General features: G+C 39.4%; 2 protein-coding genes across 2 annotated transcripts; both read right to left on the bottom strand.

Annotated features, from left to right (window-relative positions):
• Positions 1–5339: 5339 nt before the first annotated feature.
• On the bottom strand, positions 5340–9510 carry LOC139205505 (ferroportin). Its single transcript, XM_070835747.1, has 8 exons — positions 9408–9510; positions 9246–9313; positions 8922–9081; positions 8488–8603; positions 8151–8277; positions 7739–7993; positions 6126–6806; positions 5340–5599 (listed from the first exon to the last, which is right to left on the bottom strand). Exons 1-8 carry the CDS (start codon positions 9508–9510, stop codon positions 5340–5342), a joined length of 1770 nt encoding a protein of 589 aa, XP_070691848.1.
• A 1782-nt stretch (positions 9511–11292) lies between these two features.
• Positions 11293–16667, bottom strand: LOC139204832 (sodium-dependent neutral amino acid transporter B(0)AT3-like). Its single transcript, XM_070834845.1, has 12 exons — positions 16478–16667; positions 15329–15469; positions 15003–15140; positions 14712–14893; positions 14060–14170; positions 13851–13963; positions 13628–13756; positions 13116–13272; positions 12807–13011; positions 11823–11982; positions 11582–11744; positions 11293–11487 (listed from the first exon to the last, which is right to left on the bottom strand). The coding sequence occupies exons 1-12, from the start codon at positions 16665–16667 to the stop codon at positions 11293–11295; spliced, it is 1884 nt and encodes a 627-aa protein (XP_070690946.1).
• Positions 16668–16812: the final 145 nt, after the last annotated feature.

Genomic DNA, 16812 nt, shown 5'->3' with positions numbered 1-16812 from the left:
ATTAAATTAAGCTTGTCGGTTGCTCAGCTTAGCTTAGCAGACGGGCCAGTGTGATCCTACATATATTGGCCAAGGTAAAGCAAGGACATTAATTCTTCCTATGAACATTTAATCTATTAGCGATATATCTTTTTCCCCTCTGTCAGCAGTGTGATGCTTGACTGGGTCCTTGCGAAGCCATTCAATTGTGCTGCTGTACCAAACTGCTGATACAGCAGAGTGCAGAATGAGGAAAGGCCCCCATCTCTAGGTGGTGTTTCTTTTTCGTGTGAGGTTGAGACCCGTCATTCCACAATGTTCCTTTATTCTTTCAAAGTAACTGATTGGGAAGACGCCAATCGCCCTCATATATAGTATATGTCTTGCAAAGTGAATATCAGCCTGTTTTTACATAACTTCTGAAAATAATTTCATCCCTAAACTCTTTACTGGCAGTTGTTCATTGTAGCTGTGGTCTTTATATTAAAAATGCAATCATAAGGCATTCTTCCTCATTTGCAAATTCAAGGATTTCATTTAAGCTTAAGTTTTCTTAAAATCATGCTCAGCTAACATACATATAACAGGATTTTACTGATTAAGAGAGGAAACATTTTTAGATAGTAATAATGATGATTTATATAGCACCTTTCAAAAATAAAGACAAAGCAAACCTACAAGCAACAAGTATACGTAGCCACTGTATATGTTTCTATATTTACACAGTATATTATTCTATACCATTTCACTAGGGGAAGGAAACTAAGGATATTATTGGCCATGAATATCTAAAAACAATCTTGTCTTCCTTCCTGCTCCCTCCTTCTGAACATTCCTTAGTGAGACAAAGCCAGGAGGACAACACAAGCTTTAATATGCTACCACTGACCCAGTTTCTCAAGTAAATGAATTGCAAAGTGAGAGCGCCTACAGTCAGACTTGTTAGCGAGCTCGCTCTAATACCGCTGTCTTTAACCAGGGACTACCATGACAACCACGGGAGGTACACTGTTACTGTAGGCCTACGGCGCTGCAAAAGAAAACGTGATGAAACTCTTTTGAGCTTGTTGCAGTATTCCCTTTCTACAATGATACCCAGTGAAGTACTGAAATTTCAGAGGCTGCACAATCTATTTTATTTTTAATTAATTAAAGAAGATACTTAACAACAGAAACGAATGAATGATTTCTGTAATCTCTGTCTCATTTCTATTTTTGATACCTGTATTTTCTAGCATAAGAAATGTCAGTGCGACCATAGAGTGCAGGTGTGGGTTTAGAGGGACATTTATGAACCATAGCAGCATCATACTGTCCACTACACCTTTGTGTAAGAGAGATATCTGTTTCTCTTGGGAAAAAAAAACCACTTATAACGTTGAAAACACTTGTTTGCTGCCTTTTCCTCAAAGTCTATCCAGCTGGAATAACAAAAGATTCCATCTATTTACATTAAATATATATATAAATATATTTTTAAACCTGGTATATTAGAACTCTGTTTTTAGGGGGAACTGACATGCACGTATTAGCAAGAAGTAATAATGGAAAATACAACATAGACATGAGGCTAATAGTAAATTGACGACGCTTTGGTGACGTTGTTCAACCACATCTGTGACTTCCGGACGCCATCGTTGTCTAAACAACATTCAACACAGTTTTCATTTCGTAAAGATGTTAAAAATCTCCTCTTACTGTTCAATTTACGAATTAGTTTTCCCAACGTGGATAGACGAGTATTTGAGGAACCGGCTAATGTCTCCAAAACACTGGTAAGTCATTCGAACTTGGTAAGTCATTTCAAACAGCTCTGGCTTTTGTGGAAACCATTAGCTCCGTGACTCTAGTGTCAGTTAGCTTGTAGCGTTAGCCACACAGGTAGCTAGGCGAGAAGCTAACGCTAGCTAGCTAGCTAGCTAAATAAAACACAAAACAGACACTGAAATGAACAATGAAAAGGTTCACTCTAGCCACACACACAAACATTACAGATTGATGTGGCTGAACAAATCGTTGCATGGCAGTGTAGCTGGCTAGCTTACTTTTTTCTTGGTTTTGGTCTTTTTTGGTTTTGAACTTGAGTTTGTGTTTCCATTGTGTGTTCCTGCTTGTACCGTGGGGGGCACAGGTTAAGTTTATGGCTATGACACCAATATGGATGCTACTTTTGGGACTTCCTCCATCATAGTGAGGATATTTAAGGAATATAAATAACACGTGAAGCACAAGGTGTTGTTGGCAGATTAAGGCAGTAGCTATATTCAAAACCCTTAATCATCAAGGCTTGGAAAAGAGTTAACTTCATTGTGTTGAGAGTTGGACACCTCCCTGCTAATCTGAATTATTTTCTTTGGCATTGCAGCTGCATGAGATGTTAGCAGATATGCCTCTTCAACACCCAACTTGGCCAACCACCTGAGCTTGGCTCAACTGGCCCCAGTGAATTTAGGGCTAGTGACACTCATTTTTACCCTCAACTTGGCAGCATATCCCCACAGTGAAATTCAATAAAATGCTGTTGGGCTACATCAGGGTAGCTTTATTTCCTGACATATTTGTTGGATCAACACAGACTCTAACACCAGAGATGTGAGGCCTCTAACAGTATCAAAGTAATTATTTGATAATTCAGTTATTTTTTTCCTGCGATGCTTTGTATATTTATGCATGCCTTTTACTTCAAAACTCATACTTATGCAAAGTAACATACGACTAAAAGAATTGACTGATGACCTGTACTGATTAATTTTCAAGCTTGATATTTATCGAGTGTGCAGTAGTGTTTACTGCTTCCAGGAAAATGGCCACCCACAACGACAGCTCCAGGCTAGTTGTCTTTACCAGCCTACTCCTGGTTTCTGTTCATTACCAAGGTCACTACATCCTGCTGGTGATCTTGATGGAGGTATTATAACCTTTATTTGGTGTGACAAGTCACGGCTGCGATGGAATAGGGGTTTACAGCATAATGGTGGCAGATACTAGTGGTCAGTATCATCATTATTATTGAATGAGAACAACATTTAAAAATGTGTGGGGCTTTCAATTGCCACACAAACCTAAATGTACAGTGCTGACACTACTAAGTAGTAGTAGTGGTGGTAAGCCAGTATAATGGCTTTCATGGTAGCAACATTGCAGGTAACAATTGTTCTTGGCTTCCTCTTGGCTACTCATGTTCTTTATTGATCAATACTACTGGTGCACCTGGATACTATAATGGACATTACAGATGAGGATAGCTGGAGTGGATATTCAGCTGTATATGCTTTCCCTCTTGTGTTTGCATTATTCTTTCATACTCGTATGCCGTCCTCTGGATAATAGTTATCAGTACTATAATCACTCTGAGGATTAAGTCTAAAGATACTGTATGGGTATTGTGTCTTATGTCTATGGTTTTAATGCACAAAGGCCCAAAGCGTTCATATACTGGCATAGTGATGACCATTTAATGTGACGTGGACCTCTACTGGCCAAAAAAAGCCATTACATTTGCCCATGGCCTCTGGCTGTGTAAGTGTTTTATGTCTCCTTCTTGCAGCCTCCCCCTCTACATTATGTGTATTTCTCCCAGCAACAACGGAGACTTTAAGGGTGCTACAGCTTGATTCTGACTGATTATGTAGGCTGTTAACACCACAATGATATAGCTCAGCTTTTACAAGATATCTAGTAGATTTAGTAGACTACAGGGGTTATTAAAGGAGGTTGTCAGCAAAATATCTCATAACTCCCCTGTGAGCCAAGGATTCTGTAAGTTTCTGACTCCACGAGGGACAGACAGATTTGGACCAGCTGGCTGGCATGATTCCAGCTCTAACATTAAACTTGTGAAGGTTGAATTGGAGTATCAGGCTGTGAATACGGCCAAATGGATTAACAATGCCATGAATGAGATTTTGCAGTGTATATACTATGTACCGTAGATGATTTGGTAGCATTTCATCTAGCCTAACACGTGTAGCACTTTATTTTACATATATTTGTGGATTATTCCGATCAGAAGACTTGAGGCCAAAGGTCATCTTCAGTCATCTTTATTATCATAAGTATCAGTCTGAAAAATGAGGACAACATACAATACGTAGATTTCACAGGAAAATTACACAAATATATTCAGATGTGTTGCTGGTTGTATGACAAAAGGTTAAACTTTGATGTTTTTTCCACTGTACATGAAGGAGATATGAAAACATACAGTAGCTGAGAGTAATTCCCAAGTCATATTCCCAACAGTATTCTTGTTCTTAGTTGAGGTAAGGTAATGTTCAGTTCATCAGAACTACAAAAGAATGAAGCAAAGTGTAATACAACACTGCCAATAGCAGTGATCGACATTTGCTATCAACATATAGCTATCACTGATTTCAAACATGTCACAAAATGAAGATTGCTTTCCTCGCGGATATCTATAAAACTATTAATATCACACCTTATATTGGAAGGAAAGAAAGTTTGGAAACTATTTTTATTTATCTAAGTACACAAGCAATTAGAATAGAATAGTTTGTATGAAGTATGACTAAAGTACATGGCGTGATGTGATAATGTTTTTGTTGTAATCCATAAACCAGGTTTACATGCATAGAAGAAAGGCAAATGTTTGCTCGATTCATCCACAGAGAAACAAACCAGGGGAAGGAAATACTTTGTCCTTTCACTTCTGTCCATTAAAGGGGGGCTGCCTTTCTCATTTTTTTTAATCAAGCAATCTCACATCAAGTTCCCTTTATGCTCCTTTTTGGACATCCTGGAATATTTCCAAGTGGACGGATCAGTAACATCGATGCCACTTGTAGAAGTACTGTCTCGTCTTGTTTGTGTGTTCGTGTGTCACTGTTATGTTTTCCTCACAACACCAGTTCTTTGCTGAGTGAAGGTTAGAAAAATCTCTCCATCCATCCCTCCTCCCATCCAAAAAGCTATGTAAGTTAACAGGCTTGTTTGATGAAAGTCTTGCAGTAATCCTTCAGGGTTTGCAAAGGCATGTCCCAGTGCCTAAGCCGTTACATTTGTGTCCTGTTGAATGTTAGATTAGGACACTTCCCCTGGAGGTACCATTGCTGCATTTATTGTAGCCACCTCAACTTATGTACACGAAGGGAGAGCGTGTCTCCCACTCTATTTCACCTGAGTTCTTGTTTGCTGCTAAGGCACATGGCCCCGCAGGAAGAAAACAACCTAGGTGGGACAGGCACTTGCTGTGTTGTGCTGAAATGAATGGCTAAGTCGGTTGTGGAGTGTTGCAATAAGATTGCTGAAAGAACAGGAGGGAGACATTCATTTCACAGGTGCAGAGTGGAGTCAGTGCTGGTAAGCATCTCATGCTTGGATGTGTTGGCCATGTCTGCTCATTATGTGTCAAGGCGGCGTTTTCTCTTGGCTTTGTGTGCATACAGGAAGTACATAGTGTGCCCGGTAGTGATGAATAATACAGAAATGATAACTAGGATGCCAAAGTGATGTGGCTGTGGAGCGGAGATCACCATGATGAAGTGAAGCAGATCCATCAGGTAATTCATAGAGCTCTGTACCCCGTTTACCACACCCCTCTCTGACTCACAGATGTTCTCCTGCAGGAGCTGGGTCACTGTCAGGTCAAAGGACCAAAGACCTAAAACACAGATGTCAATGGGGTTGAAATGTTGTTCTGGCCATTAAACTTGCAAATAGTCATACCAGCAGGTCATTTATTCAGCCTCTCGGACAATAATTGAACTAATAGAGTAGTTAACGATAGTTCACCCTATACTTTTTTAGGCTGATACCGACATTGACATATTTTTGAGGATCCTTAAACTATGAGAATACTGTGACATTGCAACTCTACTGTTGAGTATCAATGAAAAATTCACATACCAAAAATAAAAGAGAAACACTGTAGATGTCACTAATGTATGTACTGAATTAAGAGTTTTTGACAGTGCTCTCTGGTGGATAGACCAGGTAATGGCACCACTTCCTAAATGACCTTAAACATTATTTATTGCCAAAGATAGAAAGCAATGTAGTCATGATAAGTTAATATTGGCTGATAATCTCACCCATGCTAATGTATGTTCCAGGCTGTACAGCTTTCTCACTTAATAATTCAAGTATTGGTGTCCATTGAAACCAGTCAGCTTTCTCTGTCTACTCACCAATACGTGCTGTGATGACACCCAAGAACAGCAGGATAATGGAGATGTAAGATTCTGGCGCTGTACCAGAGGGCACGTTGTCAAAAAGCACAGTGTTGTTGGTCCAGTGGATGGAGGAACGGTCGGGTAGCAGTGGCTGATTGCTGCCTCCCCTCAGAGGGTAAGTATGTTTTTGCCTTTGGCTCGCCATCCCACCGAGCTCATTAGAGGAGTTGGAGTTAATGTAGGGCATCAGCAAGCTAAGATCCATAGGGCTGCCAGGGGCAAACACAGAGCACACACACAGCAGCAAGCAGCCCAGGTGGAGGCAGCTTGAGATGATGCCTGTGTTAACCAGGCCATATGTCTTCCTGAGTCTGGTGAACATCACAGTGCCCATTAGCCCTGTGATAGCTGACACACCCATCAGCAGACTAAGGAGAGAGCCGCTTATGCCCTGAGTATAGGCATACCCAGTGGTGATGCAGTCAAAGCCCAAGACTGTGGTGTAGAGGAAAGCAAGACCCATTCCTGCCAGGAAGACGGGCTGGCGATAGTAGGCCCTCCAGCCATCCTTACAGGTGCTCACCAGCCAGCGAAACCTCCGGAAACACAGCGGCAGATTGGTGATTTCTTTGAGGTGCAGGCTTGTGTTGCAGTTACCTTCTGTCAGAGGTTGAGGTTGTGCAACATTACGGTCATCTGATAAGAAAGAGGAATGCCATCCATCACATATGTTCATCAGTATTAAAGGCCCAATCCTCAGTTGTTGCTCTGCACCCTGTCAACTTCATGTCATGACATAGTCCACATTATCTGTCAAATACAGACATCCACACTAATCTACGTGGGCTGCTAATGTCATGCAGACTTTAGCATTAGGGTTCTGTCCTGTACACAAAATGAGGATTGTATCTTCAAATAATGGGCTTCAGTGAACCTATGGACCTTGATCGTTTACTCTATAATGCCATTGGACCTTTTAATGCGATTGTCCTCTATTGCCTAGAATAAATGAATTTAAAGTGCTCATTAAGGCCGCCACAGACGATGGCTCCAGGCTAATTACAGCTGTTTTTAATCTAACATATGCTACCCATCACAATCTGGAGGACCATGATGTCAAAAATATGAAACGATACACAAAATCTTCTCATGTTATTTTAAAGAAATGCCAAATTATTTAGTGTCATTCCCTGAAGCCACATGAACATCTTTTGGCACAAAACTCGCTACATTAGTACCCTTAATGATGTCTACTGCTCGATCCTTATTTGCACTTTTATACTGACCTTTTTAAGAGGAACCACTATAATGTAAATGGTAATCGAGACTGAGTAGAAAGTGATTTTTAATTTATACTGTAGTATGCTAATATTGATACCCGCAAGCATTGCATAATTACTAGCAGATAATAATAGATGCTGTGTGTCATCTCTTCGTTGCAAACTACAAGCAAGCATTGCTAACATATCTCTTAAATGTATTATTTTTCATATATATCTACAAGGTCCCTCCTTATGTGTAGGACTCCATAATCCTAATTTTCCGTCAATCTTCTAACTATTTAATGTTAAAGTCTAGGGATACAGGGTTAGTCAGAAATCTTCAAAAAAGTTTGATCCAATCCATACCTTGTGACTCTCTCCTGTCACTCATTTGCAGAAACACTTGGTCCTCCTCCACCAGTGGTGGTTTGACTGAAAGGGCAGGGACGATGCGGTAAACTCGTGACAAGAAGAAGAACTCCACAATGAGAGACACAAGGTTCCAGCCCAGGATGAAGCCACAGCCAACTACATTGGAGGCCAGGGTCATGACCTGTCCCACTGCTAGTGGGGCCAGGATGTTAGTCACCTGATCTATCCGCCTCATGGTTGCATTCATTCCTTTTGTTAGAACCAAAGACACAGAGGTTAATGCGCTTCCACTAGGGGACTTTCAGCAAGAACAGAAACGGATCATTACCTGATGTTCCCTGTAGTTCAAGTGTTTGACATGGAATACAAACCGATATGTGCATTAACAGAGCATGAATCCCCTCACCAGCTAGGTGGCCTCGGTTGTAGCCTGTGATAACCACAATCCAGTCCCTCTGAATGGCAATGGTCAGTGCTGTGCTTGCAAGGTTTGCCACATCTGCCAGGATGATCACCACCGTATAACAAACCACCTTGTGTGAGTTTTGCGATGCAACATGTTACTATGACAGCACAGAGTAGCCACAAGCTCAGAAGCAGAGACAACAGGGACACAGGACAGAGGGAACAACAGCAGCAATAACTCCTCTGTGTGATAATCATGGTGAGTATTCTGTTTGCAGGTCAACATGCTATCAAGTTATGAAATGTTATTATTAGTCAAATATGTAGTGTCTACTCACAGTAAGCCATCCGTCCCAGATCTGTTCAATCCTTTGCTTATATAAGAAGACCAACATGAGCACAATGCTACATACTGTCACTGAGATGTTCTGAATGAAAAGAGATGCATGTGCAACTAAAATAGGGAACAGAAAAACAGTTTTAGACTTTTAGAATGTAGGTGATATATTTTGTAGAAAATGAATGCTAGCCTTTACAGATATGAGTCAGTGGCTGTGAACCTTGTGCCTTGAATCCTGCTGGTGTGGAGCCTAGCTATCAAATCGGGACTGATTTACACTTCAGACATCAAGGGAATGCAATTTACCACCTGGTCGGATAGGAAACCAGCAGACTTCTGGGCCCAAGATTGAGATCCACTGATATATATCACTGTTCTGTGATGTACTGCATGCTAAAATTTTCAAAAGTGGTGTGAAATTATTGTGCAGACCTTTATTCCTGGGATTCCGATCAACCCAGTCTCCAATCAAAGCCCCAAGTAGGAGCACTGACCCAGCCACTACCAATCCAAACACCGCAGTCAACAGCAGGTTACGGCCATACAGCTCAATCAGGAACACAGAGATTGCAAAGTGCCACATGCGGTCACCCTGTTTAACACAACATAGAAGGTCATCATTATGTGCTGTTTTTCAAGGTGCTGTCTGTATGCTGTCACACAGTCTACAGTAAGAAGACTACCTTGCAGGTTATTTAAGTGTCGATGTCTTATCTATTTCTCTAGGAATCTGTTCCTTCAGGAAATGATTCTTACCCACATTGACAATGCTCCACTGACATAGATGAGAAACTTGGGACCCTTGAGGTAGATTAGAGCTGAACCTTACAGGGAAATGCATGAAAAGCGAATAAGCACACATTCTATATGCTACAAACACATTGCACAAATTCTAATTGGATTTAAAGGAGAGTTCACCTGGTATACTCCTAGCTTTTTTAGTTCTCGCATCCCTGATGTCCTCTGACTCAAACTCGACCACAACCCCTCCTCGCTGCGAGGCATCTGCTTGCTGGGACATGGCCTAGTGTAGGATCGTAGGTCAAAAAATTGTTGAACTTGTCACACTCTCATCCCATGGTTGATACTACAATGTTTACTACTTTAGGACGTGGCATCACTTAGATGTTTGTGTCTTCAAAAACATCCAAGTGATGACCACAAGAATGTGTAGACCACTTATTTGGTACTGGTTATTTACATATTGTACTACTGACAGCACTAAAACATAACATTTGGCAATATTATAGTGACTAATTAAATACACAATTTACTTTTCACAGCTAGCAACTTTATGCACTAAAAGTTGAAACGCCATGTCCTTTTGAACTCAGTTAACCGCTGTAACCTCTCCTCTCCTCTTGCAACACTGTATTAGTAAGTCGTCCTAATTTCCTTCACATCAATCACATTGAATTAGTTTTTTCCAAAATTACTAAAGGATTAGATAGTGATTGTTAAGCAGAAAAAATGTTAAACAGTAAGATTTTGTCAGTTATTTAGATATGTCAATAATGAAAATAGCATTAGCTTGATACCTTGCATAGCGCTATAAATGCAGGTTTGAACAGACAGTAAATGAAAGCACCCATAAGTCAATGCAGGCTCAATCGTCACCTTTGTTTTGATGTTACACTCAGTCCTTGCTGTTGTTCCTCGATGATGTATCTTGTGCCATGTATCCTACATTAGGATGCTAGTCTTTCCTGAGAGCTGGAATTCAAGCTGTAGTAGTTTGAAAGGCTTAATAACATCACAGTGTTCAAGTGCACCATTGTATGAAAGTGCCAGAAAAGCAGAACAGGCAGCGGGACAACAAAGGCAGCCAGCATATTCCAAAGCACGTGACACTGGGAGGACAATATCACTGTCCACCCACACCACAAAAAGGACAACTGTGTAACTCGTATGACTCAAAATACACACATGCACGCACATGCGCATGGTCAGTGGGCACATGCATGCAACCTCACGCACTCAAGCACAGTCCACTACTCGCATACACCCACATGCACTGTTGACATGCAAAAACGTTACATAAAGGACACATGCACCACTACATCACTCTTCATCCTTGCAGGTAACAGATAGCGAGTTACAGTTACGAAGCAAATAACTATATTATATGACGTAAGAGCAGTTTCCTTGGCAGACAGGAATGCAAATACTATGTTGACGTTCAACATACAGATCCAGCAGCGCTGTAAGTATCAGCTCATGTGGCTGTGCTGTTCACATTTGTACTGAACATCATTGTGGTATTTTTTTTTTCAAGATTTAATAAAGCGCTTATCACAAACCATTCAGAAAAGTTATTCATCACTCTCCCATTCAAAACATCAACACAGGAAATTAACTATTGTCTTCCTTTAATCAAATATGGACACAAACCTGGTTCATTTCTAGCCTTTGGTATTCTCAGGGATATTGACTTGCATTGATTTGATCTGGTTAACTGTTTTTACATTTCCTCCACCAATATAAATGCACTTGTGTAAATTATGACAAAATTTATGCATTTTAATTTAGCAAATATACTAGAATTACAGCTGCTACTACCAATATGCTACACAGTGATAATATCATTTACATTGTAATGTGATTAGAAGCTTGCAATACCACATTATACAAAAAATAGAAAACATCATGAAAACAATCTCTAAATCTAATCTCTAAAAACGTTTTGTTTGTCTTTTTGTTCTCAAATGAATATACACAATAAGAAGATATTGAATGACAAAAAAATCTCATGTACCACTGGTAGTCCTGACCACCGATCAATAGAGCCGCTACAAATTTTCATTCATAGTTCTCCCTGACAGAAGTCGTTTGCATATGGGTTTTGGTTGTGCCTGTTTGTGATGTACTTCTTCAGGAAGCCCATGAATTTGTAGAGAGCCACAAGAGGGATGGAGACTATAGGAAGGACCGATAAGAGCACACAGATAGCATAAACCCATTCAGGATAGTCCAGAACATCAGCAAGGGGGAAGTGCACCTGTAGAGGTAATGGAGTTCAATGTCAATGTCTGTTTTCCAGATTTAACAAATTTCTACACAGTGATAATGTGCAACAGTAAACTCTTTCTTACGTAATCTGGGTTCCAGGCATTATATGTTGGTCGTTTTTGAGCCTCGACTATAACGTATGCCACAAAAACCAGCAGAAGCATTAAAGGACTGATGAAGCGCCAACAGGCCTGCCAGTAGATGTTTGGTCTCCTACCTGTCATCCATTCAATGTCGTCATTAAACCTGTGGGCAAATGGGAACACATTGTCAAACCATTCAAATATGATGTAATACAAGTATAACATGAGTGACATGAATAACCTTTTTATTCCATAGATGTATGCCACACTGGTGATCTCAAAGAACGCTATTATGAGCAGAGGCATGGATCCCACATAGATGTTGAATATCTCCAGCCAGTAGTTTCCAGAGCCCAAAGTAAAGATGAGGGCCACAGCAAAGGAGGTAAGGCATATTAACCCTGTAAGCAAAAAAAGACATTATAGGAGTTTCCGATTATGTTTCATGTCATGGTGATTAATATGCTGAATTTTTTAGTATGGAAACCTCGTCTACCTGTTCAAAAATATTTTGAAAGCATGTGTATCTGAAAGAGAATTTGCTATTGGCATCCTACAAGAACATGGATTCTGACATGGCAAATGTACATGTTTTTCTCACATATAAACTATTAATTCATATATTCACCTCGAAAACATATGGCATATGAACACATTAAGAGTTCCTATCAAAACCAATGTAACCGAAAGGCACAGTTACTTTAAATCCAAAGGTGGGGTTTTCACATGTGACTTTTGTTTGTGTGTCATAATCACTTTAATGTATAGAAAGTAATGGATATTTTGCACCTAACCTCATCATTTTTTCTCCTTTTTGATAATATCGTAATCAAGTCAAGTCAAAAGGGGAACAAGGAGAAATTTGGTTGCAGTTCAGTATATATAAAGACAGATCTAGACAGATCACAGGGTCAAACTGTACAAATGCAAGATCGCCTCAATCATAAATTGCTTAGCACAGACACAAGTGCAAATTCAGGCTACTAATATCTGTGCATTCAAAAGAGACTTTGTATGTTTTTGTCCTTTGAGCATGCACTCTGTGTCCTGAACGTAGGAGCTCAAAAACCCTCTGCAGGGCAATCAGAACCGTCCAGCATGGCCAGGGCCTTTCTTAGGATGAGTTCATGGAGCTGCAGTATAATACAGTGCAAACTTGTGTTGTCAGTTCTCCAAGTGCCATGATTGCAAACACCAGATGTAGTTATAAACTCTTTCGGTCTACCTGTGAAAATTTCCTTAGGAAGCCAGGATGGAATAACGTGCAGGTCCAGCAGAGGAGTAAGGACCCCCTCTAGATTTCCAAACATTGAGGAGAGGCCGAGGCAGAAGAGCATGACGAAGAAGAGCACTGCCCACACCTGAGAGCCTGGCATCTGTATCACCGCCTCAGTAAACACGATGAAGGCCAGTCCAGTTCCAGAGGCGCTCTACAGGTAAGATGTCATACATGATTTTGTATGCGACCACCTCACAAAATTTGTTTGAGAAAACTGTTAAAATCAAAATTATTTTAATTTTCTATTTAACTTACCTGGTCCAGGAACGTCTGCAGATCACAAGTCTTTAGACTGAGGCTTTCGACCTCTGAGGGATCAGTTGTGTTGAGATAGTTTAACCAGTCATCATAGTTTTCAAGAGTTATGTTTTCATCCCCAATGTTAAATGCATTTGTCAATGTTAGTATGTTCCTAAAATCAATAAGAAATTAAATCAGTTAACAATAGTATTACAAGCATCACTGATACAATAATGATTATGTTAATAACTACAGCTGAAAATCTATTTATTAATTCATTGAGAAAAAATTTTTCCTGGCTAATTGATAACATTTAAGTCAAAACGCAAATGTCAAATCTTTACTTCTTTGTAGTGACTGATTTTGACTGATACTAAAGTGGTGTACATTGTTTATTATTGCTATGGGGTCTGACAGCTTGTAATTACATAATTGTCAGCTTCACATCTAATAATGATAATACTGTTTAATTATCAATCTGGATACACTGTACTGTGGCACACCATAATTACCTCAATGGTACATACCAATTTTTACAGTTATTGTAGTTTTCATTTGCTTTAAATCCAAGAATGGCAAAAATAGGAATTGAAGCATATAGTGACGTTAAACTGTTCACACATCCAACAATGAGGGCGTCTCTCCCACAATCATTCCTGCAAAGATAAAGTACTGTCTCAGTTTTGTTTTACTTTTTTAAGTTCTTTCACATGGTACTGTCATTCATGAATGAAAATATGTACTACTTACTTCTGAGGATTATAACTGGAAAAAGCAATAAGTCCCCCAAAGGCCAAAGACAAAGAGAAAAAGATCTGAGTAGCAGCATCCAACCAGACCTTAGGGTTTTTCAGGGTTTCCCACTGTGATGAACATATTAATTGTTGATTAGATATCAGATTTTACTCATCACATCTTTTCTTGAAATTATTTCTGTGAGAAACGAATGACAAACTTACATTTGGCGTGAAGAGATATATTAAGCCATCAGTGGCCCCAGACAGAGTCAAGGCTCTGATTAAGAAGATGGTCAAAACAATATACGGAAAGATGGCTGTGACATAAATAGCCTGTTGAAAAAGTTTGGATGCTGATGAAATATTTCACATCAACCAGAATTGGACATTTTTCGAACCCGTTGCATGTACTTCTGTTTAACTTCATTTGGCCATGTGCAGGCCGTTTTGTGAGGGTGTTGTTGAGAGCCTCAAGGTACGAAAGGCTTTTTATTGCTGCAAACACTGTAGGTACTGTCACTTGTTTGGATTATAAGCACCCGTCTTCCATATATCACCTTGTGAAACAAGATCATTGATGAGTCCTGCCTTTGCTGAATTTTTTGTTTGACTTTTTAGCTGTTGTACCTTGTGGTGAATTTTTCTGAAAGGACCTTAATGCTTACAAGACAGCTGTATTTCTACTTGTGTTGGTGCAAAATTAAGATCCGTTTTATATTGTGTCTTTTAGCACTTGCAAATCAGTCTGAGGAAATCCAGTATTACTCTAATGGTACCAACATCTTGACAGTAATTTCTGGTTCTGTACTAGCAGATATAACAATAAATAATGATAATAAAATAATTTTAGCATTACATCAGACAGGCAAATTACCTTTCCAATAGTCTCAATTCCACGTATGAAGCAGATGTACACGAGGCACCAAGCAGATGCAAGACAGAGTACGAGCCACCACTGTAAGGACCCGCTAGTCTCGATGTTTGGTGTTGTGTTCAGTGTTTCATGATACCAGAAATAGTTCACTGACGAGCTCTTTTCACATTCACTTACATAGCCTGTATCAAAGAGATTATTCATATCATGATTAATTAATAGGCCTGGCTATCTTTTACTTTAGTTAGTATTCAGTGTTTATTGTTAATTTATATTGTAATGAAAAATTACCAGTATGATTCAAGTTTAATGGACAGTCCTTCCAGGGAAGTGGACTTTGAAAGGAGTGGAAGAAGTACCAGAGGACCCACGCCAAGATCATGTTGTAGAACAGACCAACTAGGAAAGACACAGCCATGGAAGCCACACCTGTGTATACAAATGGACATTATTCACTAAGCAATGGTGCTAAATGCTATGGATGACACTGACCTCAAGGAAAACAATCAACTAAAGTTTTACACAATTGTTGTACTGTACTTTCCCGATTTTGGACATCTCACGTTCAGAAGTGAATTCCAATATTTGCAAAGCGCTTCGATACCAAACTGTCTCACCTACACCTCCCAGATATGGGGAGATTGAATTCCAGACCCCAACACTTCCCATGCGGAGCCGTTGTCCAATGGCCAGTTCCATGTGCAGCAAAGGAAGTCCCTCAAACACCAAGGCAATGACATAAGGAATCAGAAATGCCCCTTGAAGTAAAACAAATTCATTATTGATAATATTGAGTCAAAGCATAGTGATAACTCACAATTAAACAACAAACATGACTTTTCCTTTGTAAGCAGCTGACTTTACTTAACAAAAACTTTATGGTTGAAGGTCATTCAGCATTCAGTGTTTATCACTCTTATACATCACAATGGATCTCAACAGCTAAGATCTAGTGCAATAGTGTGATTTCCTGTATAGTATAATATAGTTGTGATGTGGCCAAGTAGAATTTGTCTCGAGCAGATGAGCCACAGCTCTGAAGAAAATGTAAGCAATGACATTGGACTGAGGCATTATTTCTCACTAAAACAACTAGAATATTAAAATCCTCCCAGTCAGACATGTTTGGAAAAATGATCATGCAGACTGAAATTCTTCATTTTTTTTAGATCAAAAAGCAAAAAAAGTAGATAATTTACTGATTACTTAATTTACTGATAATTCTACTGACATTTTGACAGCCAGATAAAACATTTTGAAAAATATGTGTAAATGTGATGGTCAGTTTGGCCCTATATTTAATTTCCAATAAGTACACTGTGAGTAATTGGAAACAAACCACACGTACTAATGAAAATAATTGCCAAGTTTATCAATCAGATGTATTTATTAAGTTGTAAAATGAAAGTTAAAGCTTAAATAAAGGCTAATGAGAAAACTCAACAAAAAATGTGACTATTGTGTTATTGAGCCAGTAGAACTGGTTTTGGGGAGTGTGTGACTGTGGTCATAGTTATCCTGGAGAGATTGTAATTTACACAAGTTATGTTTTAAGAAATTGGTATTTTCTGATGGGAATGAAGATGACAAAAAAAGAAACCATCTAGTTTTTGAATAACAGCATTGAGGAGCAGTTTTTATACAGTTTCTCATTTTAGAAACAGAGTCAGTGGATAATTGACCAAATGACAAGCCAGACTTTTGTCTGTTCAACTTAACTTTTTGTTTTATCAGTACAAGGCACACTGTAAATGAAATGCTCTTACCTCCACCATAGATTTGACACAGGTATGGGAATCTCCACACATTACCAAGTCCCACAGCAAAACCTATGCAGGTTAGCAAATATTGAACTTTATTGTCCCATTTTGGTCTTTCAATGATCTCTTTAGGTCCATGAACCTCTTGTTCAACACTTTCAGCTTCTCCATCCAACGCTGGTATGTCCCTTGTCATTTCAGTATATTTTACAAGGCAAGCACAATTCTTTTTTGTCCGACTTCTCTGCTAGTTTGCCTGAAGAGAGGAGGAGGCCCCAGTCACTTGTTACCTGCTTATATCAGGAGACGAAGAGGCGGCATTTGCTTTATCAGTCTCTTTT

This window comes from Pempheris klunzingeri, chromosome 8 (genome assembly GCF_042242105.1).
Source record: "Pempheris klunzingeri isolate RE-2024b chromosome 8, fPemKlu1.hap1, whole genome shotgun sequence".
Lineage (NCBI taxonomy): Eukaryota > Metazoa > Chordata > Actinopteri > Acropomatiformes > Pempheridae > Pempheris > Pempheris klunzingeri.
The sequence above is the reverse complement of the archived record's forward strand: the minus strand, read 5'-3'. Positions and strand labels throughout refer to the sequence as shown.